At 34.6% G+C, this 25,913-nt stretch overlaps 2 protein-coding genes across 2 annotated transcripts; one reads left to right on the top strand and one right to left on the bottom strand.

Annotated features, from left to right (window-relative positions):
• Positions 1-1,319: 1,319 nt before the first annotated feature.
• LOC117334927 (protein FAM221B-like) lies at positions 1,320-9,475 on the bottom strand. Its single transcript, XM_033894777.1, has 7 exons — positions 9,344-9,475; positions 8,370-8,505; positions 7,429-7,569; positions 6,246-6,356; positions 5,181-5,384; positions 4,269-4,388; positions 1,320-3,695 (listed from the first exon to the last, which is right to left on the bottom strand). Exons 1-7 carry the CDS (start codon positions 9,392-9,394, stop codon positions 3,496-3,498), a joined length of 963 nt encoding a protein of 320 aa, XP_033750668.1. The 5' UTR covers positions 9,395-9,475; the 3' UTR covers positions 1,320-3,495.
• Positions 9,476-9,870: 395 nt separating this feature from the next.
• Positions 9,871-22,704, top strand: LOC117334341 (eukaryotic translation initiation factor 3 subunit J-like). The gene is made up of 9 exons (XM_033893896.1): positions 9,871-9,913; positions 9,998-10,086; positions 15,548-15,587; positions 15,952-16,052; positions 17,160-17,265; positions 18,227-18,327; positions 18,599-18,656; positions 19,136-19,209; positions 20,029-22,704. The coding sequence occupies exons 1-9, from the start codon at positions 9,898-9,900 to the stop codon at positions 20,155-20,157; spliced, it is 714 nt and encodes a 237-aa protein (XP_033749787.1). The 5' UTR covers positions 9,871-9,897; the 3' UTR covers positions 20,158-22,704.
• Positions 22,705-25,913: the final 3,209 nt, after the last annotated feature.

Raw genomic sequence — 25,913 nt, 5'->3', positions numbered from 1 at the left:
AGGCACCAAGGGGAATCTACATATGAATTTTGAGAAAGATCCCTTCAGTCCTTTCTCAGAAATAGCGATAACAAACTTCAATTGTCAAAATCCAAGATGGCTGCCTGTCGGCCATGTTGTTTTCCGATTGGTCTCAAAATGCAATATGCATAACAAGGCACCGAGGGGAACCTACATATGAAATTTCAGAAAGATCCCTTCATTAGTTTCTGAGAAATAGCGATAACAAACTTCAATTGTCAAAATCCAAGATGGCTGCCTGTCGGCCATGTTGTTTTCCAATTGGTCTCAAAATGCAATATGCATAACTAGGCACCAAGGGGAACCTATATATGAAATTTGAGAAAGATCCCTTCAGTACTTTCTGAGAAATAGCGATAACAAGAATTGTTTACGGACGGACGGAGGGACGGACGGACGGACCAAGGACCACGGACGCAAGGCGATTTGAATAGCCCACCATCTGATGATGGTGGGCTAAAAATTGAAATGTATTCAATATTGTAAACTTGAATTAGTATACTTGTCGACTAGTCACAATCTATATTTTTTTTGCTTTCTACATATACTTTCTACAGACATAGTTTGAGCAAATTTTAAAACCGGCCGTAAAGTACTTTTTTAGAATGTCAAACATTTGATTATTGATTTTTTTAATACCGATATATATTTTCAGTTATATGCAGCAGTAATAACTCACAACTATACATCCTGCAGAATGATCTACCCTCAACAATTGAAATGGTGTCCATATACAAGTCATGCGCGGATCCAGGATTTCGGAAAGAGGGGGGTCCAGTAATTTAGTGAAAATGAATATAGCAAATTTACAATCATTGGGGATTAGAGAGTAAGTTGCACAAATTCATCCACGCATTCAAAGTTATAATATCTGACGTGATTTTTATGTGCGAGAATAATATTGAAAGTTTGTAACTTACTCCTGAAGAGAAAGTTATTGACTGTTTATTAATGCACCATCTTTATAAAGTCAACATACACTAAATAATGGACATTGGTTAAAATGAAATGTATGTACCTACCCACAGGTACTTGCGGTCATGATTATGATGTTTTTAATTTAAATGTTACATTATAGACGAGGACATTATTGTATTACAATCGCATACTTAATTCGTAAAAAAAAAATACATTGTACCTTGGCTTTATAAATTTGGATAACATGGATTTTAATAACCTGAAATAGACAGATTCATGCCATGACTAATGGAAACTCATTTAATATGTAAAATGTCATTATGAAGAAACAGCTAGCTGCCTAATATATATGTAAGGAATTAAACACATTCAACACAAGCTTTAAGCAGTACAGTGTTTATTAAGCAAACAGGTATACTGTGTACAGATTGTGGTACAAAGGTGCAGGTAGTAAAATTAATGCTAATGTGTGTATAAGGCATTTCATTTTACAGTTTTCATAAAGGAAGTCCATTTCCAATGGTTTATGAAACCATTACCTCTTTACATACCAGGGACGTATATACTATTATTTCGTATTATATTATTTCGTATTATAATATTTCATATTATGATATTAAAATTAGAATATATACATCCCTGTTACATACATAGTAAGGACATCTCTACATGAATACTCAAGGTCTTGCAATGGCATATGATATTGATTAAGCGGCATGTGCAGTGTATATAGTTATACATGAAAAAACAAAATCCTTTGCCATTTTTATATAGCATACAGTTTAAATTCAGGAAACAAGTTTTAACTCAGTGGGCAGATATGGTTATGACCCAAAATGTGCCAAAATGGAACTGGATATTCCAAAATGGAGTAAAAAAGCACTGAAATGGACCAGAAATTAACACTGAAATGGAACAGGAATTAAAATATCTCTCTAAGTATCTCATAGCATCTCATTTCAGTCATTACCACATGTACAACCAATCGGTGATGAATTAGCTTCATTTGTGAAAATGATGCGTGTGTATTAAAAATAAACTTCACCTATATATATAGTGTTCCAGCCCTTAATTATTGATCTGCTCCTGAGGTTTTGATTTGACTGAACACCTGTGAAAGAATTTCAAATATCATCCTTTTAGAGAATAAGTGAATGGGGGATTCTGCAAAATTTCTTCACCATTAAGAAAGATTAGAGATGAATAGTGTTGTTAAGACTGAAATGATAAGAGATCCTCATGATCCAAGGATAATCTGATAATCATCCAGTATACAAGAACATTGTATCAACAAGGTAAACAAAATGTAAATAAAAACAACATGTTAATAAATAAAAACAACATTATAACAAATGTGTTCTATAGTGTAAAAATATCACAATCTTGTAAAGAAGTTACATATATTCCTAGTCACAGTGGGTTTATAATTTACAAAAAAAAAAACACCCTAAAACAACATACAGACTTTTATATATCTGTGCATTAAGGCATGTTTTATATATTCATGTTGTACAATTTTTTTACTTTTAAAATTTAGCTTACTTGAAACTACAGGAATTGAAACTTGTAAAATTTAATTCATTTGAAACTACAGGAAATGACAATATGATCAATAATTGTATAAAACATGGAATGTACTTGTGTCAAGTTATTTTAACAAATTAACTTTAAAAACAGACAAAATATCACAGGCACTTAAGGGACGGAACTTCAGTAAAATAATTATACATAGAATTTTTTCATAAAAATTAACTATTTATGAACTTGATTATAAACAAAAGAAGATATTGATGTAACAGTCATGAAACAGCTATACCCTATATTACACTCCCCTAAACAGAGAAAAAATAATACAATCATACATACAACAATACCAGCAAAAGCTACCTCGGGTATTCAGGAGCAAAATACATATTAGAACTTTATTTTCATGTTAATCTGGTACATTTTCAAAATATTTAATTATCAGCAGAATATTTTTCCTTATGCCTCAGCATATTTTTTTTTCTAAATTCTGAGCATGCAGACATCATGGTTTCATCAGTTTCAGATTCTGTGGGTTTCCATTTCATGGGTACTCAGATTTTCAAGTCTGATAACATGAACAGACATGATTTAAAAAAAAAAAATTGTTGCTTATAAGATGCAGATCATACTAGAAATACAAAGCCTATACCATACATTTTGTAAGTGGCAGTTTTTGTCTATCTTTAAAACTGTATTATAAGTGTCTGGTGTCTGTACAGATTCTGTATCTTTTAAAATAAATATTCATGTATGTAAATATTGAGCACCATTTCAATACATCAAATTAATAACAATCTAGGAGTCCACCAGTAACTAGGTTTGAATCATTGTATATTTCATTATTGATACAGAGGATGAAGAATATAAACTGTAAACAAATGTACAGATTCAGATACAAATGTATATACAATGTATAATACTCTTTTACACTATCTAATCCTATGAAACCCAGCTTATACATTGATTTACGGAACTGTACGCCCTGGTACAGCTAGGCTTGTAAAACTGAACCCAGGAACAGCAAATGTTTTAGTCATAGACGGGTTTGAAGCCACTTTTGGAACTTCCTCCGAAATTCACAGGAGCATTGTTGCCGACAGGTCGAGAGTTCCTTGGGATAGACCCCTCCCCCTGAGTCAAGGCCCTGTATGTGGAGTCATCATCCTCCCGTCCAGTTAAAGCAATGTTACGTAAGTCTGGCATCTCAGCGAACGGTAAGTACATCTCTCCTGTAACAACAAAACAATTGCGGCGTTTCATCACTGATATGTTAGAACAATTCAGAATGATATTCTTTCAAAAATTTAGATGATCTTCAAAATACTGCTTTATATAGCCTGTTTATTTTATATGCATGAATGAATAGAAAAGGACATGTCAATGCTAAGTAAATATTATCTTAAGATTTTACTTCAATGAATATTTGTAACATCCATATCTGTATGTTGTAATGTATAACTGTTGCATGTATTTTGAATTAATTTTCATTATAACAAATATTAATTGCATAAATCATAATACACAAACTTATAAAAAATCTTCTGATATTATGTCTCAAAATGTTTAAATGAGCGATGACAATATTGAATCTATCGAGATAGGATGAAAATATATATACCTTCGTGTAGAACTGTATCCCAGCATAAGAATTGTCAGGGGTATAAATAAACAAAGGTTTTTCGAAAATATGTCTGGATTTGAAGCTATGAAAACTTCTGGTATCTGTTTAGTGTTTTTTTTGTTTGGCTTTTGAACAACAATGTAATAAGCAAGGTGGAAAAGTAACAGGTATATTTACTAACCGTAAGGCAGTCCTTTTTCAACGCGATCCTGCTCGCTCTCGAAGAATGTCTCATGAATTTCCCAGTGTTTATCACAGGCAGCACACAGGAAGTTAGAGTTGAAATGCCCACAGGAACAACCTGATAAGATAAAGAAAACCTAACAATGCTTTAAAATAATGCTAACTAGCCCAAGTTTTCTCTGGCCCTGTCACCATGTCTGGTGTACACCAGACATGTTGACAGGGCCAGAGAAAAATACCAGACATGGTGACAGGGCCAGAGAAAACTCGGGCTAAATGCTAACTAGATGATACCGTGTATAGGGGACATTGCTCCATTTATGCTGGTGACTGCAGTTTTACAAGGTTGATTAATGACTTGGAATATACTTTATATTAAGACAGCGGAACTTATATAACAGTTTGACATCTTCCCATCGAGTCACAGATCAGAGCCTTTAGGATTTAATTGATATTCATAGTAGTATAAGATCAACCAGGCTTAACCTCCTATGTTTGGTTTAATTTGGTTAATGTCCTATTAACAGCCAGGGTCATTTAAGGATGTGCCTGATTTTGGAGGTGGAGGAAAGTTGGAGTACCCGCAGAAAAATCACCGGCCTACGGTCAGTACCAGGCAACTGGCCCACGTCACGTGGGTTTCGAACTCATGACCCCAGAGGTAGAGGGCTAGTGATAAAGTATCGTTACACCTTAACCACTCAGCCACCGTAGCCTCTCTTAACCCCCTAAAGGTTAATATGGTTAAAAAAAAGTTGTTTAAAGTTTTAATTAACAAACTGAACCATCGACTCAATAAACAATATAATGTAATATAATGCTTTATACAAGTTTTAACATTTTAATATAGCTATATACAAAATTCATATAAAATAAAGTAAATAAAAACATTACTTAAAGGAGGACAAACCTCTAAATTTACAACGTCTTGAGCCAGCAGCGTCGTGTTCCTCATGTGTGTGTTTACATCGGCACTTTGCACGCCATGTACTCGGGTCAAAATCTCGGCGTCTTTGGTGCCAGAATTCGCCCACATCCTCTGGTCGGGAAGGTATCCACACAAAAGCCTGACATTTACAGCCTCCCTGTGCACACCTGACTCTCAAACTCTTTGCTGAAAAATTTTAAATTCAGCAATTGACATAAAGACAATAGATTAACATTTGTAAAACACTAGTTTCTTTTACTTAAAGGTACATTTATAATTGTCATCAAATACCTTATACTTTGAATATAAGGCTAACATAATCCAATTTATAAACACAATGTCCTGTATTATATTTTTTCACATTAAATAAAAAAGAATTAAGAGTTAAGAACCACTGATATATACATTTGTCGAAAATAACAAAATAGTCCTTATTGATATACACCGTATATATGTAACATAGTAACACAAATGACGAAGGAAGACAACTTTTTGACTCGTGCCCTAACCGGGCCTCTAACTCACGATCTACGGCACCCAATCGCCTAGCCAGAAATACCCGCAGCTTATACCGTTGCACCACATCGGCATTCTTAAAAAGAATGTTTCAATGGCGAAGTGATGGTCGGCCGATACCCCGACATGATCATTGTGAAAGTCGTCTATAAGATGATATGAATACCTAGATCGCAATGTATTTACATACATGGATAAGAATTGTACATATATTATATATATTTCTCTCGGTACAACTACGACAGGAAATTCAAATCTATATCTTCGGATCACCAACACATAGTGTATATGATACATTGTGCTAATAAATAGATATATAACATAGTATTAGTAACACAAATGACAAAGGAAGACAACTTTTTGACTCGTGCCCTGACCGGGCCTCGATATATATATAGTATATATATATCACCTTACAAACACAAATCCTCTCAGATATTTTTACATGTAACTGGATTACTTTCATAGTCATCAACTGGCCTTATGAAATACCTGAATCTAGAGTATCAAGGTAGACAACCACCTTTTTACCTGTGTATTGTGCATGCTCTCCCAACAGGTGTCCGCAGAAACACTTGGACATCTTGTTAACACGCTGGCAGTCATGTTTAAACTCTGGACAGCGCCAGCCAATGTAGATACCTGAGTCAGATAGAATAGCTATGCATGAGTATACCACAGCTAGTGTTTAGAGTTTAATATACCCAAATGAATATTTATATCTTTTTTTAGATAAGAGACATGATTCCGCTGTGTAATTTCTAGAGTCTACTATCTTTTCTAGTTGGGCAATAATTGATTACCAAGAAAGTGGCCCAGTAGGCCTGTATCCCTCACCTGCTTTAATGATTCAAAGGCCTCTCAAGTTAATCAAAAGAAGTTTCTGAGTGCTTCAGCAAAGTTAACTCCTGTACCATTCAGTATAGGTCAAGTTCATTTCTTTTTAAAAAACTACTTGTATGCTGGACTTCATCCCAGGAAATAGTTTCATTGAATTGTGAAGCCTCATTATTTAAAGCCTTTTGGTAAATCTGAAGAAGACTTCATACCCTACAAGCTAAATACAAAATGTATCGAAATTGTAGGCGTTTTAATCAGAATGTTTCAACAAATTTTACCATTGCGACCTTAGATATGGGTCAAGGTCATTTCTTGTCACAAACTTTGCCGTCTTCATCCCAGGACCTACCAGCCAAATATCTTTATTCTAGGACTTTTGATTATTGAGAATAAAGTCATTTACAGCGTTTCAACTTAAATGCCCGTCAGACCTTAATATAGGTTGGGGTACTTTCTTTTCGCTAACTTTGCTTGGCGTCATCACAGTAACCTACCGGCTAAATATCTTGATTCTTGCCTTCAGGTTATCGAGAAGAATTTTTTTAAAGAAAAAGCAGATAACAGATGACATACAAAAGTACAGATGACAAACAAACACCGGACCACAGAATAATCTCAAATTGTTAAACTGATTTTCACTAGTGGGCCGTCACATATTAGGAACAGAATTAACATAACATATTTTCAAATTATTTATTCAATGCTATATGTGAAAGCAGATAACTATTGGTTATCATCTGTTTGAGGGACATGGCATGGGTACATTAAATCTCATACATCAATGTAGAGAACTGCTGTACATTTGTGTCTTCAGTGTTTCAGGAACAAGGTAACCAGCCTAGCGTGATTATGGAGATTTGCTAAAGCTAACTACCTGTCTTTTGTGCTTCAAGGGCAGCCTCTGTCTCTGGGTCAAACAGTTTCTTGAGTCTAGGAGCAAAGTCCTGGTTCATAGCCTTGGCAAATGATACAACATCATAATTTTTGGCTGGTTCTATCTTTCTCATGGTGTAACCTAACAATGTACAAAACTGCTGTTAGTAACAGACAATTAAACTCTGATGCAAAGGTTTGTTCGATGAGTTTTTGATATTTGCTTATTTTCAGATTTTTTTTTTTAAATACAGTCATACATAAGATATACATGGCGGTTTGATTATATTTTACCATTCTTCACAACAATTCTAGTGCCAGAGTTGTTTCATCCATATAGCTTTTCTAGGTACAAATATACATATATTTTAGAAAGGCAGGTAACACCAAGAGAAAAAATATGAAAAAAAAACAGAAAGAAAAAAGAAAGATTAAAATTAAGGAACAACATTGGGTAGCAAAATGGGTGTTACAATACACTATATTTCAATCATAATTGTTATTTAATCCAATATTATCCATTTCATTTGTAAATTTTGAGACCAAGATTCACCCTAGCAAGATATGCAATATACTTCTCAATCACATAGTTATCTTTTAACTTGTTAACGAGGACCACAAGGAATGTTAATGTACTATGTTGAGACACCTTGGTTTTTCATATATTTTTTTTATGTGTAGTAACTGTAAACTCTTATGTCATGAAATTAAAAACATTTACTGTTGATTGAAATATTTTAGCATCAGAATATTTTTTTTTTTTTTAAATTTTATGTCAATAAAAATTAACAAGAGTGTTTATATATCAAAACTGAAAAAAAAGCAATGAAGACCTACCAGGTACAGTGTGTATAAGAAATAATCTTTGTTTCAGACATTTTTTTCAAAATAATGTTTTTTTTTTTTTTAACTGTTGTATCTATATCTACCTATTGATATTACCCTCTGGTATTAGCATGCCATTCTCCTCCCTCATAGGGATTGGCTGCATTCCCTTAGGGAGCTGCATAGCCTGTCCCCTGCTCCCTCGCACAACCATTGCCTGACTGCCTGCTCCTCCTCGGCCCTGAGCAGAATTCTACAAACAATTTATAAGGCATTCTGTTACATTTTGTATTTTTTTTTAATTCATTAGACACAGCATATTTTTGTGTCCAGAAATCAAATATCAAAAAGTAATTCTTGGTATATTAGAAACCAAATATCAAAAAGTAATTCTTGGTATATTAAAAAGATTCTTGATATCAAAAAATCACATTCTTGTTCACAAACACGACGGCTACAATCCAAACTAATACTATTCTACAAAATAATACATCAAATAGATCTAGTAGCCGTCGATTATGCATTCATTCTCATCCCAGTAGAAATAAGAACTAGACATTCGCACACACACTCATTCAGACATATCTCTGCTACGAAGGACACATGAATGCAGCTTGAAAGGCGATATAATATCAGAATAATACCGGTGGCAGCAGTTCAATGCACTACACTAGAGATCTTCAAGGCACAGATACACAATGCAGCCCTTGATGATCTCAAACACACACCGTAAACACACCCTCATGTTTTTATCTTATAGTTTCCACAGGTACTTGGGGTAAGAAATTACATTTGTATATATACAAATGTAATTTCTTACCCCAAGTACCTGTGATAGTTTCCACTAAAAAAAATTTAAAAAAAAAAAAAAAAAAACTCTCACTGTACCCAAATCCCCGCCCTTTTTTATTTCTTTTAAAAGCATCCAACCATCCGGATCCAGTGACCGTAATCGTCATTTTTGACGGAGGTTTCATCATTAAAGAAGAAGAAGAAGAACCCTGGCCGACCCCTAACATGATAGGTACGTCCCTGTTTTCAGATCCGTTTGATTAAACGAAAAAAACTAGTAAACTAATACAGAAAGTTACCTGTTTAGGTTTTGCCCCGCTGCCTGCTTTTTGAGGCAGTTTTTTACTCATTTTGTTATGTTATCAATCAATATCAACAATAACACATGTGTCATGTGCAACTGCAATCCTCCATTTGTAAACAATCCTGGTATCTTAGAGGCACACTATTAACCGGAATCCAAATGATTGTGGGCCAATTACACGGACTTGAATATGTACGTCACTACTAAAAGTTTGTGTGTTGTTTCTTTGACAATATCTTGCTGTTTATCTGTGCAGTTGATGTAAAGTAAAGAAAGTGCGAATCCTATAAACGTAAATCTAACCAAACTATAAGAAAGTATATGTTTTAACATACGGTTCCGGTTAAAATGATCAGACGATTACAGTGTACCCATATACCAATTCATTTTTTTAACTGTATGAATTTGCTAATAATTTTATGTAAGAAATTCATAAAATTAAATTTAAAAATCTTTAAGGTGGTTATTTGTAATCAAATACAAAAAAGAAGAAAAACATTCATTGTCTCGTACTTACGATATTTCGTCTTCATCATCGTAAAAACCAAGATGTCGGACGCATGGGGTAATCACATGTGTATTCACATATTTTCTCAGTTTTCGTGTCTTAGATGTTCTTGATATTTCATTAATTTCTTTCCTATTGCAGACGCAGAGGATTTTGACGTTAATGCAGGTTTTTCGTCGGGGACGAATACCGCCGATGCCTGGGCGGGAGAAGACGAAGAGGAAGTGAAGGTTTGTGTGACAGCCGGCTACTCGCGGGAAAATGACGTGTAATCCCGAATTTGTCACTGTCAGGAATTCTTTTACTGACTTTTCCTAATAATCGGGATATAATAAGGTCTATTTGTTTATAAAGATATGTGCCATAAGAATTTTAATGCTTTATCTCATTGGTGTGAAGAATCTATTTTCCATTCGATTCGAATTCGCATCTTGGAAAAGTCCAAGACTCTAGAAGATTCGTAATTTTTTCATCAAAATATTGAAGAAGGATTGGATTATGTTCTTAATGACCTATGAATCGGGAGAATGGTGTATTATTATGTTTTTTTGTTTGTAATGTTGAAAAGTGTTACTTAGTCTATATAGTTTTTAATTATCAGAATTTCGTATCACATTAATAAAACTATTAAAGACACCGACAGTCTAGAAAGTTTATACTGTACTGCAAAGAAAGCAGTTTATTTAGGGATGGCGGTAGCCTGGTAGGATCCTACTTTTAGCCTAAAAGTGATCTTGCTGAGACCCACAAGTGGTTGATGCTGCAACCAAAGTTTTTTGTTTTTGAGTCCATATTCTTTAATGCCTCGTTTGTTTGTTGGGTTTATTGAATTCAAGTCGTATCGGTAATCGGTCGTTTTGGTACCTCCGGAAGTTGTTTCGGTACTTGCGAAAGTCGTTTCGGTACTTTGCGAAAGTCATTTCGGTACTTACAAAAGTAGTTTCGGTACTTGAATATAAGTCTTATTTTTGACCAATAATGAACGTCTTAAGACCATGTTTTGACGATTGTTGTGCTATTTTTACCAAGTATCCTGAATGAACAAAGGGAGAAAACTCTTAACAGTCAAACAGAATAAACGTCCCTGAGATAGACTACTTATGTAATATTACATGAATGACTCTATTTATTCCGTTCGGGCTAAACAGAATTGCTTCATTGTTCATGGTTCCTATTATCATCATCTTAAAACCGACACAATCTACGATTAGAGTCCCTATAAATGTCAGAGGTTTGAAGACATGCGCCATGGCTATTTAAATTTGATATCTTCCTGAAAATTGAACCGCGTATATCTATTCCCACCAATTTCGGTTGTTTGAACAAGTTTTGATGAAAATTATGAGAGCAAATTATTGTTTGCAAATAATATAAATTTAGAACAGTGTTACTTGCAAGTGCTGGCGAGAATGGATAGTCAACAGTTCATTTTGAGTATGATGGTCTTATAAATGACAAAAAAAAAGAATATTCAATTTTATGTTTTTATTTTCATATCCCTAATAAAAAACAGGTAACAATAAATACAGAACAGTTAACAGTAAACACTCATTCATCTTCTATACCTTACAATCATGCACTCATTCATTTTCTATACGTTACACTCATTCATCTTCTATACGTTATACTTATTCATCTTCTATACGTTACATTTATTCATCTTCTATACGTTACACTCATTCATCACTTAAAAACTTAAAAAATCGCAGAAAACCGTGAAGGTGTGAAAAACTCTCCCTTGCATGCTAACAAATTAGTCCGTGACAAAAACACAATTAAACACATATATATATATTGTATAGCTTATAAGAATATATATACGTGTATGGAAAGAAGCGTTGTACAAACTAATTTACGCACTAGCTACTAGCTACTATTGTCTTTAATTTCGTTTAGATGAAGTAGCTTCTATTGACACATTTGCACTTCTAGCCAAGAAGGGAAGCGGCCTTCCTCAAAAACTTCGATGTTGAGAGGTTCTGTCTTTCATATTCTTTCCAAAGTTTGAATAGACGTCTTTGTGATTTCTGTGCCCTCTTCCGCTGGAATCGCTCCAGCTTTCCTTCAATTACTAAGTATATCGGGACGTATATATAACATGTTAAACCAATAAAACAAATTACTAAGTATATGGGGACGTATATATAACATGTTAAACTAATAAAACAAATTACTAAGTATATCAGGACGTATATATAACATGTAAAACCAATACTAGAAATTGTTGGTTAACAATTTGACGGGCTTTTCACCTTCTTAGCATAAATGACCTAAAGGCTTGGTATTTCAAAAGGTAAGAAAAACTATTTAAAAACACTTGATAGGTCATCCGCATTCTAGTTTTGAATTAATCTGGCATCTGAAATAAAACGTTTCAACAAATGTTGGACGAGGGGAGGTAACTCGTACAGCCTTGTACGAGTTATCTCCCCTCGTCCAACTAACGTTATATCTCAGATGCCGTTATATATCTGATGCCAAATTAATTCAAAATGGCGTTCCGCGTTAATGGTAAACGTTACCGAAACACCAAAAAACATGAAAATCATCAGAATAACATTTTGAATCATACTTAAATTTCTTTTTTTGGAAAAAGATTAAAAAATGAAGATTTTCTAAAAATAGACTTATTTGACCCCATAGCAAACGCTTTTATTTGACCTCTGACCCTAAAACTTTTAGTGAGTAAAAGCTAGAGCCAGCCTTTAACTACAAATAACATAATTACCCGACCCCTGTAAAATGAATACTTTTTTAATTATGGGCATTTTAAGCTTTTTAATAGATGACGTCATGGCGGCCATCTTAGATTTCAAATCAACTTAAAAAATAACATAACTTGGCCAGGACAATCCAAGGATTATTTCAGCTAAGATTGAGCTGAATACCACAGGAGGAACTTGAGAAGAAGTTTAAAATGTAAAACTATTTTTAATATAGAATATATAGTGAAAATTCAAAATGACGTATACCGGAAACCGTATGTGTCACAGAAAAACTGAAAACGTCAAATTTATTAGAATGACATTCTACATCATGCTAAGAACTTTTTTTGGAAAAAGATTGAAAAATGAAGATTTTCTAAAAATAGACTAATTTAACCCCATAGCGAACTCTTTTATTTGACCTCTGACCTTAAAACTTTTGATGAGTAAAAGCTAGTGCTAGTCATTTTCTACAAATAACATTATTACATGACCTTTGTAAAATGAATACTTTTAGAGTTATGGCCATTTTAAACTTTTCAATACATGACGTCATGGCGGCCATCTTGAATTTCAAACCAACTTAAAAAATAACATAACTTGGCCAGGACAGTCCAAGGATTATTTCAGCTAAGATTGAGCTGAATGCCACAGGTGGAACTTGAGAAGAAGTTTGAAATGTACACACTTTTCTATTGAAATATATAGGGGGAAATTCAAAATGGCGTACAACAGAAACCGTATGTGTCACAGAAAAACTGAAAACGTCAAATTCATTAGAATGACATTCTGCATCATATTTCGAAAGAATTTTTGAAAAAGAAGAAAAATTGAAGATTTTCTAAAAATAGACTAACTTGACCCTGAGGCGAGCTTTTTCATTTGACCTCTGACCTCAAAACAATGCATTATTAAAAGTTGGCCCCAGATTAGTCCTACAATAATATATCTTTGAAATTATTTTAACTGTTACCGTTTTGGAGCTATGGCCACTTAAGCAAAATGAGATATGACGTCATGGCGGCCATCTTGGTTTCTTGACCTACTTGAAGATGTTGCTGTCACCCCTTCAACTCATGCCATATACAATAGGCATAACTGACTTGGCATACCTTTTACCATTTTCCCACAATTTGTGTGACAAAATAAAATGCAGAAGAAGAATAATAATAATAATAATAATAATAATAATAATAATAAACAGAACAGAAACAATAGGTCTTTTCACCACTTTTGGTGAAAAGCCCTAATAACAAATGACTAAATATATCATGGGTATATATAACATGTTAAACCAATAAAACAAATTACTAAGTATATCAGGACGAATATATAACATGTAAAACCAATAAAACAAATTACTTAGTATATCGGGACGTATAAATTACTAAGTATATCGGGACGTATATATAACATGTAAAACCAATAAAACAAATTACTAAGTATATCGGGACGTATATTATATAACATGTAAAACCAATAAAACAAATTACTAAGTATATCGGGACGTATATATAACATGTAAAACCAATAAAACAAATTACTAAGTATATCAGGACGAATATATTACATGTTAAACCAATAAAACAAATTACTAAGTATATCGGGACGTATATTATATAACATGTAAAACCAATAAAACAAATTACTAAGTATATCGGGACGTATAAATTACTAAGTATATCGGGACGTATATATAACATATAAAACCAATAAAACAAGTTACTAAGTATATCGGGACGTATATATAACATGTAAAACCAATAAAACAAATTACTAAGTATATTGGGACAAATTTATCGAATTGTACTCACCACTTCCACAGATCCGGTGCTGCCTTCTGCTGCAATTAAGAATCGCACTGTATGGCCTCTTGCCTAGGCCGAACAATGGTGTCGCATTCGGTGCACATGTCAAGCGATGCCATGATGACATAATAATTGATAATTTTGAGAGTGATACTCTCATTTTTATGACAAGTTGGTAATTATTTCGAGCTACTCTGATTTCCTCTGATCTACTCAATTAAGAAAACAACCGTGATCACGTTTGAAGTGTGATGTGCGTGATTGTATAAACAAATCAGACAGTAAGGTAAACGTTAAATAAACAACCAACAACCAGTTAATTATCATTATTTAATATCACAATGAAATACGAAACAACTCTTAAAGTACCGAAACAACTTTTTTTAAATGCCGAAACGACTTCCGAAAAGTACCGAAACAACCTTTTTTTAGGTACCGAAACGACTGTACCCCGGGTTTATCGCCCCATGTACAGCCAGGGTCAATTTGAGGCGGGGTCTCCTTGTAGTACTGTAGTTGGTGACTACAACACTGACTCAACACAAGTGAGGCCAGTTGCATGCCATACAGAGTAATTATGATAATTAGTGGTGTAAGGATTCATCGATGTATTGGATTGCAGAGTAGTGCATCGATGCATCATCTATCCTTGATTTGTATCGTAATGCTTGAAAATTTTTAGTTTTCTCCCTTTACCAATGTTAGCTTACATTTTGTAGTGAACAACATGGCTAACAAAGCTGTTCCAACGGCTTATAAAGCTGCCTGTTGGAATTCTGTTGGAGTTCTGTTGGAGTTCTTTCGAATCCAAATTATCTAAATTCAAGAATGTTTTGTGTGAAATGTGCAAAAAGTATGTATTTTGTAACAAATGTAAACAAAGACTCAAATATTCCGGAAATACCACAAAAACAAACATGACTACTGTATGATGGAATACCAGATATCTGATTGTTCATCAACTTCTCATATATCATGATACGTATCGTATCATAACCCAAGTATCGTGATACGAATCGTATCGCTACCCACCTTGCGATACTCAGTTCTAATAAATAGTACTTTAAACTCTTTGTTTTCTACCATAACCAAATTGAATCTGATTTTTTCCCTGAGGGGTATTAACTTTTAATTATAATTAGGTCATTAGTTGTGTAATGGAACATTTTCTATTGCAGGATAATTGGGAAGATGAGGAAGAGGAGAAGAAAGCAGATGGTAAAGTTTGATTCTGAATTTGAATAAGCAGTTAATTACAACACAAGTTTTCACTTATTTGTTCCCTCAGTATGCATGGTATCAATGAAAATAAAGCTGTGAAAATCAGTTTATTTATGGTTCATACCAATTATATTAAAAATCAGTTCTTTAAGTTATCTTTCTTTCCAGATAGACAATTGTCAAAAAAAAAAAAACAACAAAAAACGGATAAATAACATGGTCACAAATAATGGTTTTATCAGTTTAAAGTGAGTCTTGATTTCTTTCTCTTGTAAATTATTTTTTTTGGTTTTTGAAAAAAATGGAGTTGTGCATTAATTTTCACTTAATGATAATTGTTGCCATATTTTCTTTATCCTAGACTCTGCATCTACACCATCAGAAGCCAAAGCTTTTCAACGAAAGAAAAAGAAACTAGCTGATAGAATTGCAGAGAAACAAGCTGCTAAATTAAAAGCACAGGTAATATTGAAATAAACTATGAAGAATGTATGCAACCCAAAGCAACCAGTTTTTAGCTCACCGGTTACGAGTAACCGAGAGCTAATGCTGTCACCCCGGCGTCCCACCCCAAAACTTTTAAGTTTTTGGGTTAAGTTTTTGGAAACCTTGTAAGTCCAAAAGTATACACCTCACACCCTTCTTATTTAGGTTATATATTCATTAGAGGTCTAGGAGTGATGTTATAGCGAAATCATGCAGAAAAAAATTGTGACTTTTTCGCATTTTATCATTTTGTGGACTTAACTTTTTTGGCACCAAAACTCACTTTAAAGTTTTGGGGGTAAGTCCAAAAGTATACACCTATCACCCTTCTTATTTGGTTTATAGATTCATTAGAGATCCAGGAGTGATTTTTGACACAAAAACCCACTTTAAAGATTTTGGGGGTTAGTTTTGGAAAGCTTGTAAATCCACACCCTTCTTATTTGGTTTATACATCCATTAGAGGTCTAGGAGCGATATTATGTGACATACAATTTCAAAATGACATGCTTATACATACATACAAAATGAATGCATAGTGTTATTGCTGCCGCCGGTGAGCTTTTGCAATCATTGATTGCACTTGTTGTAAGCTGGAGTTAAAATATATGAACAGAACTTCATTATACACCCATCAAAATTTGATGGGAGAGCATTGATAAGTGTCTGTCCACTCGACATCCAGAGACCTACATACTATGTTTTATAATCCTGGTATTTAGCTGTTTCCCTGAATGACATTAAAATAATTATTTGACTTTTAAGTTTTGTTTTGCAAAAAGGACTGGACTGGACTCTTTACATCTCCCCTTAATCAGTTTTTAACCAACTCTAAATCTGTCTTGCCTTTTTTCTTCTAGTCCAGAGTAAAATTGATGACTAGTCTGTATAATAGTTTCACAGCAAACTACATGATATATGTTGTGATGGTAATAGTTCAGTGGTTGTTTTGCCTTGAATTATGGTCACCACAAAACTTAGTATATACATACCAAATACTTTGATATGAATTATTTGCCCAAGCCAAAAAGTATAATATTATAATATTTGTCAAATAAAACACACCTGGAATTGTTTCTGCAGGAAGAGGAGCGAAGAGTTCTCACGCCGGAAGAGGAGCTGTCAGAAAAATTACGACGGAGAAAACTGCAAGAGGAGTCTGACCTCAAACTGGCAAAGGAAGCCTTCGGTAGGTATTTAGGCAAAAACAAACCAAAATTATTGGTTCTCAGGCTGCCTGTATCCAAAATAATGTAGCCGCATTACCGATTTTATTGCAAAAACAATGAAATAAAATTGCTCTAATGCGCCTGTAAACTAAGGGGGGAATCTTGGAAAAATTGTTGTGCAATCCGGTTCACAATATTTCAAGAGTTTGAATGAAAAGCAGTTACCGGCACTAAAAAGACCTAGCTAGTTGGTGCAAATGTCTATTTGCACGCAGATGATGGCTTTGATATCCATGCACATGCCATGAAAGGATCAACAATAACACTGCCATGGAATATACTTAGGGGATTTTCGGAAGCTTGTACAATGGCAGAACTTATACACTTTGATCATAAAGGGTGGGTCCCATGGCGATTGGGACATTACCAAATAAACTTGAAAGAATGCCATGTTCGTTTTTGTGAAAATTTTGTTGCAATTAATGAGAGGTTGCTTCAAAGGATTTATTGAAATATTTCATTTTGATGTGTGTGAAATGAAAAAATCCCTTGCATCTGTTTTGTGACCAATAAAAGAAACACCCTTCCCATCTATTTTGTTTTCAAAAAATAGCCTGAGAACGAACTTATTAATATTATAAAAGCAGAATACAAAGTAGAATTTAGAATTCCAGATATAAATTTTGGAAAAAAACATTAAAAAAAACACCAATATGTTCATGGATACAGCATGTATAAATTACTTACCTTTTCTGATATGACGCCTTTGCTTTCCCTTGTGTTCTGTTCTATTTTGTTGATTTCAGTAGAAATCCATTTGTCAATCTGCATCCCACATTTTGTAAATATTAAAGAATTTTTTTTGATTGTTGGAAGATGAACATTTTACTTGCAACAGTTTACTCAATTAAGGTATAGAATTCATTGGAATTTTAAACTGCAAAAAATGAACAGTTTTACATGTAAGATTTCCTTTTACAGGTACAAGTGATGTGACTGGTATAGATGCAATGTACCCAGAAACAGAAGAGGAATACAAAGAATTTGAAGAGGCATTGAAAAATAAAATTACGTACTTCGATGTAAGTTTATGTTTGATTTTGAGCTGTTAATGGTAAAATATTAAGAAAACCCTGTAAAGTATGAAAGTAAACAAAAACTTGAACCTAGGAATTTCATTATTCCCCCTGGATATCATTTTACAACTGTCTGTCAGTCTGTTTGAGTGCCAATCTCACTTGGTAAAGAATGTTTCATTTTCCTTCCATGTTGACATGCAGCTGCTTCTTTATAACATATGAAATATTTACATCACAGACTTAATTTGATATTCATTTCTTTTGTCTTTTCCAGAAATCCAAACATTATGTTTCCTTTATAGAAAAGTTATTTACAGATATAGTTCTCACTCGTAAGTACACACTAATTAAGTAGTCACTCTAGTTCCCATATTAAATTATTAAGATGGTTATTATAATTTATGTAAAGATCTATGTACAGGATGTCCAATCCTCAGGCCCACTGGCTACATTACAAATAAACTTCTCATCCATCACATCAAAGATGCATTGATGAAAAAGGGATTTCTTCTGATTAAAAGCATTGTGTGGATATCAAAGTTATATAATTTAGATAATATTGATAACAAAGAAAATTCAAATTCTTTGAAGTTAAATGACATCTTTTTATTTTTGTGAAATTATCTGACTTTCAACAACAAATCTGTCGCATATTGAATTCTTCCATGTATACCTACTTTTTTTTTTACCATGTTTTGAAGGAGAATATTTTGTAAAGATATCGGTAAGCTATATACATATGCAGTATTTTATTTTCTTGCCGTGCTAATTATAATAGATCCTGTTGATATTTATCCTGATTATTTTTCAGTTGATACAGAAGATGTAAGAAAGGTGGGAAGCTGTATAACAACTATTTACCAAGAGAAACAGAAACAACAAAGAGTAGGTATTGCTGTCATTGTCACAGAATCTTATTAGTCCCCTACCGGTGAAATCGGGGGACTATAGGTTGTCCTCCCCATCCGTCTGTCTGTCAGTCTGTCCACTCAAGTTTTCCACACTTTCCTCAGCCATGCTTCAATGTATATTGGTGAAAATTGTTATGAAACTTCAGTATGAGTAGCTACTGACCAAGTTCAAGTATCAGGGTTTTTGGGTCAAGGTCAGTTGCTATGATTAGCAGGGGCCAGTAGGGGACATTTACCCAGCATGCTTGTTTAATTTGATGCTCAGTTTTGGTTGAATTTCTACTGACAAGGATTAAATTATAAATTACACCCACCCGACCCTCACCACATGTACAGCACGCACAATAAAAGGAAAAGTGATGCATATGCAGGTGTGTGCTAGGTATTTTATACATGGGGGGTAGTTTTCAGATAAAATTAGACCCTTCTGTATAATCCTAACAGCAACGAAACAAATATGAGGTCCTTTCAGTTTTCTATGTTTCAAAAGGGCTATGGGGAAGTATGAATATTCATTCCCGGCCTTTAGCTAACACTGCGGCCAGGTATGAATTGGCCCCCTAGTGTACCAATGCCAGAGTGAATCACTTCAACATTATTTATCATACTTTATTGCTCTAAAATGCATTAACATTATAATTTCTTAACCTAAATACAAACATTCATCAATATGGTACATCAATATATGTGTTTCATCCATGAACATAACTTGACACATTTTCATAAGCAGAACTTACTCACCAAAAATTGGTATGTTTCATAATTTCTGATTATTTTAATTTGTATATTGTAGGAATTAAAAAAGAAAGAAAAGAAGAAAATCAAAGTTACGATAAAGTCGGAGAGAGAAGGAGATTTTGGAGATCTAGCTGCCGCCTCATCAGGGCATTATGATGACATCTATGATGAAGACTTTATATAACACCCAATATATATTCATAATGTGCTCATATTCTTGCTTGGCAACCAGTTTAAAAAGCCTTATTTTTATAAACTTATTGGTCGTTTGCCATCAAGATGCATTCGTACGGAATGGCAGTGTGTAAAAACACTTAAGAACCGATCCCTGGGACATGAGCTACTGTTTGTAAACTGTGTAGTCCCTAGTTTACAAACACTAGACAGTGTACATTGGAATTCATCAGATATAGCATGCAGCATATGGGAGGTTTGGTTAGGTTCCAAGGATTTATTTCTTAAAATCTCTCCACCGAGATTTTCTGACATCACTTGTTTTGCTTACAGGTTAGTTTTTTGGGTCAGTTTTGATATTCTTTAATGTGATCTTATATGTACGAATGAAGAGAGTATAAATATTCAGTATAGAATTTTCCTAGGTGCTTCAACTGTGATGCAGTGCAGTTGAAATAAAAAGCAAAAAATCACCTGCTTATGCCTTTATGTGCAAGTGAAGATTCATAGCAAGTACGTACTTTCATGAAATAGGTTGTTCATCAGCTTGTATGTTTTATTGTTTGTATTCTTTCACATCTGTACTTGAAATGAGTTTTTTTTGTCCTGTTGATTGTGAATATTTGTGAAATCCTTGATTTCTTTTCATATAGTATTCGACCTCCCTGTGACCTTTACTGGATGTGTATTTACTAGTAAACAATATTTTATATTTAACATATTGGCTTTTAGAATCAGAATAAACAAAGGGCTTCTGATTGATGTGGTGGCCACATTCAAAGTATGAAGTGGAATCCATTGTATCAGTAAACATTGCCTTGGTTCAGATACATGGTCGCATTTGGTTAAACCCTAAATAATTTTTCGAAGTGATGCTAGAAATGTTTACAAGTTAATCTTAGAAATGATAAGGATTAATTTCAAATTCTGTGATATAAATCTGTTTGGAGGGGATGCGACAATTGTGTCGGTAGTAGATGACTTATGGATTGGTGAAGAAAGTTCCATACATGTTGATACATTATTTGGCTTTCATGTCACTGAGCAAACTCTAGAAAAGTGACTACATTGTAGAAACGGAAAATAGCACTGTATAATGTTATTCTGTCTTCTGTACAAGTTTTAGAAGCTGACTATCTGGTATGAAAAAATTGCTGTTTGAATTTAACTTCCTTGACTTCATAACCTTATTCATGTTGACTAGGAAAAGCATAATGAAATATTTGAAGTGCTGATTAAAAGTTAACTGTGCCATATTCAACAATGTTAATAGTTAGTAGTTGATGTGGTACATTTACATATATTGGATCACCTCCGTTTGTTTCTGTTAACTCTGCATACAGATTTTTTTTCTGTTTTCATTCATTTCGTAACTTACAAATTTGATACAAATGGATAGCTATGTAGGAATGGTACAAACTACTTTGGGTACAGTAGATTTGAAATTTTACATTCAATGGTTTAAGAGCTCTTTATGCATGCAATGTTTTCCGATGGTACTATAATGAAGGGAAATCGTATGTGCAGTAGCATTAAACAAATATTCAATCATTGCAATAACATGTTCACAGATTCAACATTGTTATGTTATGGGAAACATAAAAACAGTTTACTTTATGCAGGTAAAACTTTTTGCGTTTCTTTGTGGTTTTTTTATGCCTAAATGTCACCTAACATATTCACAATGCTTTCTTTTGAATCATAATTTCATGAAAGGCTTGAACCAACTTGTGTTTGTGTAAAACTGCTTCTGATAATAATTAGACGGGTGATTATTTGATTGGTCCCATAGTTCTGGTCTTGTCTTTACTCTTTGTACATATAATTTAATTTGCATGTAATTTGCTCTTCGTACATGTAATTTGCTCCTTGTACATGTAATTTGCTGTACGGTTTACAATATCACAGACGTAACCATCTCATTTCATCTGTAAATTTGGACATATATATTATCCAACAACCTCAAGTACGTTCATTCAAAACACTGAAATCAATTCATTATTTTCAAGAAGATTAAATTCTCAATTTCTATATTGTGGAATAGCTTTAAGGGGATTTCTTCTCAGGCTTAACTTCACATGTGTTGGAAGTTTTTATTTTTTTTAAAGTTAGAAACATTGAATTAATTCTGATTGTCCAGTGATTATTTCCTGAATATAACTTTTTGGGTGGAATAAAAACAACATTGAACCAGTAGCATATACACACAATGTAAAATGGCACATTTTCCCCTAATGGATCAAGTTTATTTACGTGAACTTACCATGTCAATCTTTTAATTTATTGTCTTGCAAAGGTGTCATCCAGAGTGATGTCCCTTACCCTGTTTACGTATTTTAACTGGTCCTGTAGCACCCTAACAGCATTCACTTTTTCTGACCAGCAGACATAGAGGATTGTGTTTCTCCCACAAATTATAATAATATTAGAACATCTGACTTGTGTAAATTTTGTTCGAAAATGTCTGATTGAGAGAATAAGATTGCAACTTATGTGTGAAGCTAAATACACACAACACATAAGCAAAATATCTTAATTAAAATTTATTGAAATCATATACAGGGTCTCTTTTGTTTATCTACTCCCAGGAAGAAAAACATCTAATCTTGTCAAAACTTTCTTTTCTTATCTCGAAGGGCCGATGAGCTTATGGCATGGCGCGACGTCCGTCGTCCGTCTGTCAACTTTTCCTTTAAATCGCTACTAGTCCTAAACTACTCGGTGGAATTTGACCAAATTTGGTCTGAAGCATCCTTGGGTGAAGGGGAACCAATTTGGTCTGAAGCATCCTTGGGTGAAGGGGAACCAATTTTGTATAAACGGTGGGTCTGGCCCCCAGGGGCCTTAGGGGCGGGGCCCAATAGGGGAAATATAGCAAATTCTTTAAAATCCTCCTTCTGTAGAAATGAAGGGATTTGATTCATATTTGGTCTGAAGCATCCTTGGGTGAAGGGGAACCAATTTTATATAAACGGTGGGTCTGGCCCCCCAGGGGCCTGAGGGGCGGGGCCCAATAGGGGAAATATTGCTAATTCTTTAAAATCCTCCTTCTGCAGGAATAAAGGGATTTGATCCATATTTGTTCTGAAACATCCTTGGGTGAAGGGGAACCAATTTTGTATAAATGATGGGTCTGACCCCCAAGGGGCCTGAGGGGCGGGGCTCAATAGGGGAAATAGAGGTAATTCCTTTAAATCGCTACTTGTCATAATGTTATTAATGGATTTGAACCCAATTTGGTCATAAACATCCTTTGGGGAAGATTAACAAATTTTACATAAATGGTGACTCTGACCCCTGAGGGGCCAAAGGGGCAGGGCCCCATATAGGGGAAATAGAGGTAATTCCTTTAAATCGCTACTTGTCATAAAGTTATTAATGGATTTGAACCCAATAAAGTCAGAAACATTGGGGGAAGGAGAACAGATTTTGCATAAATGGTGACTCTGACACTGGAGGGGCCAAAGGGGCGGGGCTCCATAGGGGAAATGGAGGTAATTCCTTTAAATCGCTACTTGTCATTTAAGCATTGAACGGCTTTCAGTTGGCATTCATATCGACTGATTGCCAACTGAAAGCCGTTCAATTCTCATATTTACCATCTGCGATTTTTTATTTTTCATGCGATTTTTGTTTTGAAATTTTCAAATTCAAATTTCCCGCGCTTACCAGTAGCAGAGATCACTTCCTGTTGGCAGTTCATAGGCTGGTGAACACGCAACTGAATTGGTAGGGTTATATAGTGGCAGTGCCATACAATGGTAAATATAATGTTATTAATGGATTTGAACCCAATTTGGTCATAACCATCCTTTGGGGAAGATTAACAAATTTTACATAATGGTCACTCTGACCCCCGAGGGGCCAATGGGACAGGGCCCCATATAGGGGAAATAGCGGTAATTCCTTTAAATCGCTACATGTCATAAAGTTATGAATGGATTTGAACTCAATTTGGTCAAAATTATCATTAGGGGAAGGGGATAAGATTTTGCTTAAATGGTGACTCTGACCCCCAAGGGGCCCGAGGGGCGGGGCCCAATATGGGAAATAGAGGTAATTCCTTTAAATCGCTACTAGTTATAAAGTCATGAATGGATTTGAACCCAATTTGGTCAGAAACGTCATTGGGGGAAGGGGAACAGATTTTGCCTAAATAGTGACTCTGACCCCGGAGGGGCCAAAGGGGCGGGGCTCCATAGGGGAAATAGAGGTAATTCCTTTAAATCGCTACTTGTCATAAAGTTATTAATGGATTTGAACCCAATAAAGGCAGAAACATTCTTGGGGGAAGGGGAACAGATTTTGCATAAATTGTGACTTTGACCCCGGAGGGGCCAAAGGGGCGGGGCTCCATAGGGGAAATAGAGGTAATTCCTTTAAATCGCTACTTGTCATAATGTTATTAATGGATTTGAACCCAATTTGGTCAGAAACATCATTGGGGGAAGGGGAACAGGCATAAATGGTGACTCTGACCCCCGAGGGTTCAAAGGGGCAGGGCTCCATGGGGAAATAGAGTTAATTCATTTAAATCGCTACTTGTCATAAAGTTATGAATGGATTTGAACCCAATTTGGTCAGAAACATCATTGGGGGAATGGGAACAGATGTTGCATAAATGGTGACTCCGCCCCCGAGGGGCCAAAGGGGCAGGGCCCCATAGGGGAAATAGTGTTTATTCCTTTAAATCGCTTCTAGTCATAAAGTTATGGAATGGATGTTCTAAAATCAATTCTTGAGGTCTTTTAGACCCTTAAAGAGTCTGGACTTCGTCAGTTGGGATCCCTACACAATAACTATATATAGCATTGTTTGAGATTGACAAATAAAACGAATAAACATGAAGATTATTTTGACATTTGGTCTTATCCAACCAGGTGAGCGATACAGGCCACATGAGCCTCTTGTTTTGGAACAGGTCATTTAGAACTTGGTGAACAATTGTTTTGTTATTTGGAGATTATACTGTAGCTGGGTATTTTACACACCCCTCATAGTACAGGGTGAATGGTTTGAAAGGCATGCAGTGTCTCATCTCAATGTCTTGGAAGCAAATTATTACTATGAACACTTTGTGACTGGGTAATTGTCTCCTCTTTGCATGAGGGAGACATTGTTTTATCAGGTCAACTGAGCAAAGCTCTGTAACCATTACCAATCCGGCGTTACTCGTCGTTAGCTAACATTTTCACATTTCGACTTCTCAAAAACTACTGAACTATTTTTGATGAAATTTTGCAAACCTTCATTGGCCGAAGTCTACAAAAATTGAAATTTTATGATCCCGCACCCCTCAGGGGATTGAGGGGCAGGCCCGAAAGGGGTACACCAAATTGACTCTTATTTCAAAAATCATCTTCTCAAGACCCAGATGTAGCAGAATGATATAATCTTTATGGATGGAAAGTTCTTAAGGTGCCTTATCAAAATAATAAATTTCATGGCCCCCAGTGCCACATTGCCCCTTCGGAAAGGGCTAAATTTTACGAATGAAACATACTTTAGCATAATTTGTTTCATTTTCATTGGAAATTGGTTAACAATTTGGTCAGGAATAACTTTTCTCAAAGACATGTTAGCGGAAAATTTTCCGCCAAAATTCAAAATCAATTTCATTACAAAAAATGTACTATGACACATACACTTGATAATTTTCACATCTACAGCATGAGTTGCTGGTTGCAATAGTTATGTAAATAACACACATGTACATGTAGATGACCTTGAACAACAAGGTCACAGTAATCAAATGACCGGTCAAAG

The sequence above is a fragment of the Pecten maximus genome, chromosome 9 (assembly GCF_902652985.1).
Source record: "Pecten maximus chromosome 9, xPecMax1.1, whole genome shotgun sequence".
Taxonomy (NCBI): Eukaryota; Metazoa; Mollusca; class Bivalvia; order Pectinida; family Pectinidae; genus Pecten; species Pecten maximus.
The sequence above is the reverse complement of the archived record's forward strand: the minus strand, read 5'-3'. Positions and strand labels throughout refer to the sequence as shown.

Coding starts and splice junctions, on each gene's coding strand:
- LOC117334927 (XM_033894777.1), bottom strand. CDS start 9,394: ATGAGTAAAAAACTGCCTCAAAAAGCAGGCAGCGGGGCAAAACCTAAA. Junction 6,357..7,428: donor CCTTGAAGCACAAAAGACAG/GTAGTTAGCTTT, acceptor TATCTGACTCAG/GTATCTACATTGGCTGGCGC. Junction 4,389..5,180: donor AAGACGTTGTAAATTTAGAG/GTTTGTCCTCCT, acceptor TTATCTTATCAG/GTTGTTCCTGTGGGCATTTC.
- LOC117334341 (XM_033893896.1), top strand. Junction 17,266..18,226: donor ACTGGCAAAGGAAGCCTTCG/GTAGGTATTTAG, acceptor TTCCTTTTACAG/GTACAAGTGATGTGACTGGT. Junction 18,328..18,598: donor ATAAAATTACGTACTTCGAT/GTAAGTTTATGT, acceptor TGTCTTTTCCAG/AAATCCAAACATTATGTTTC.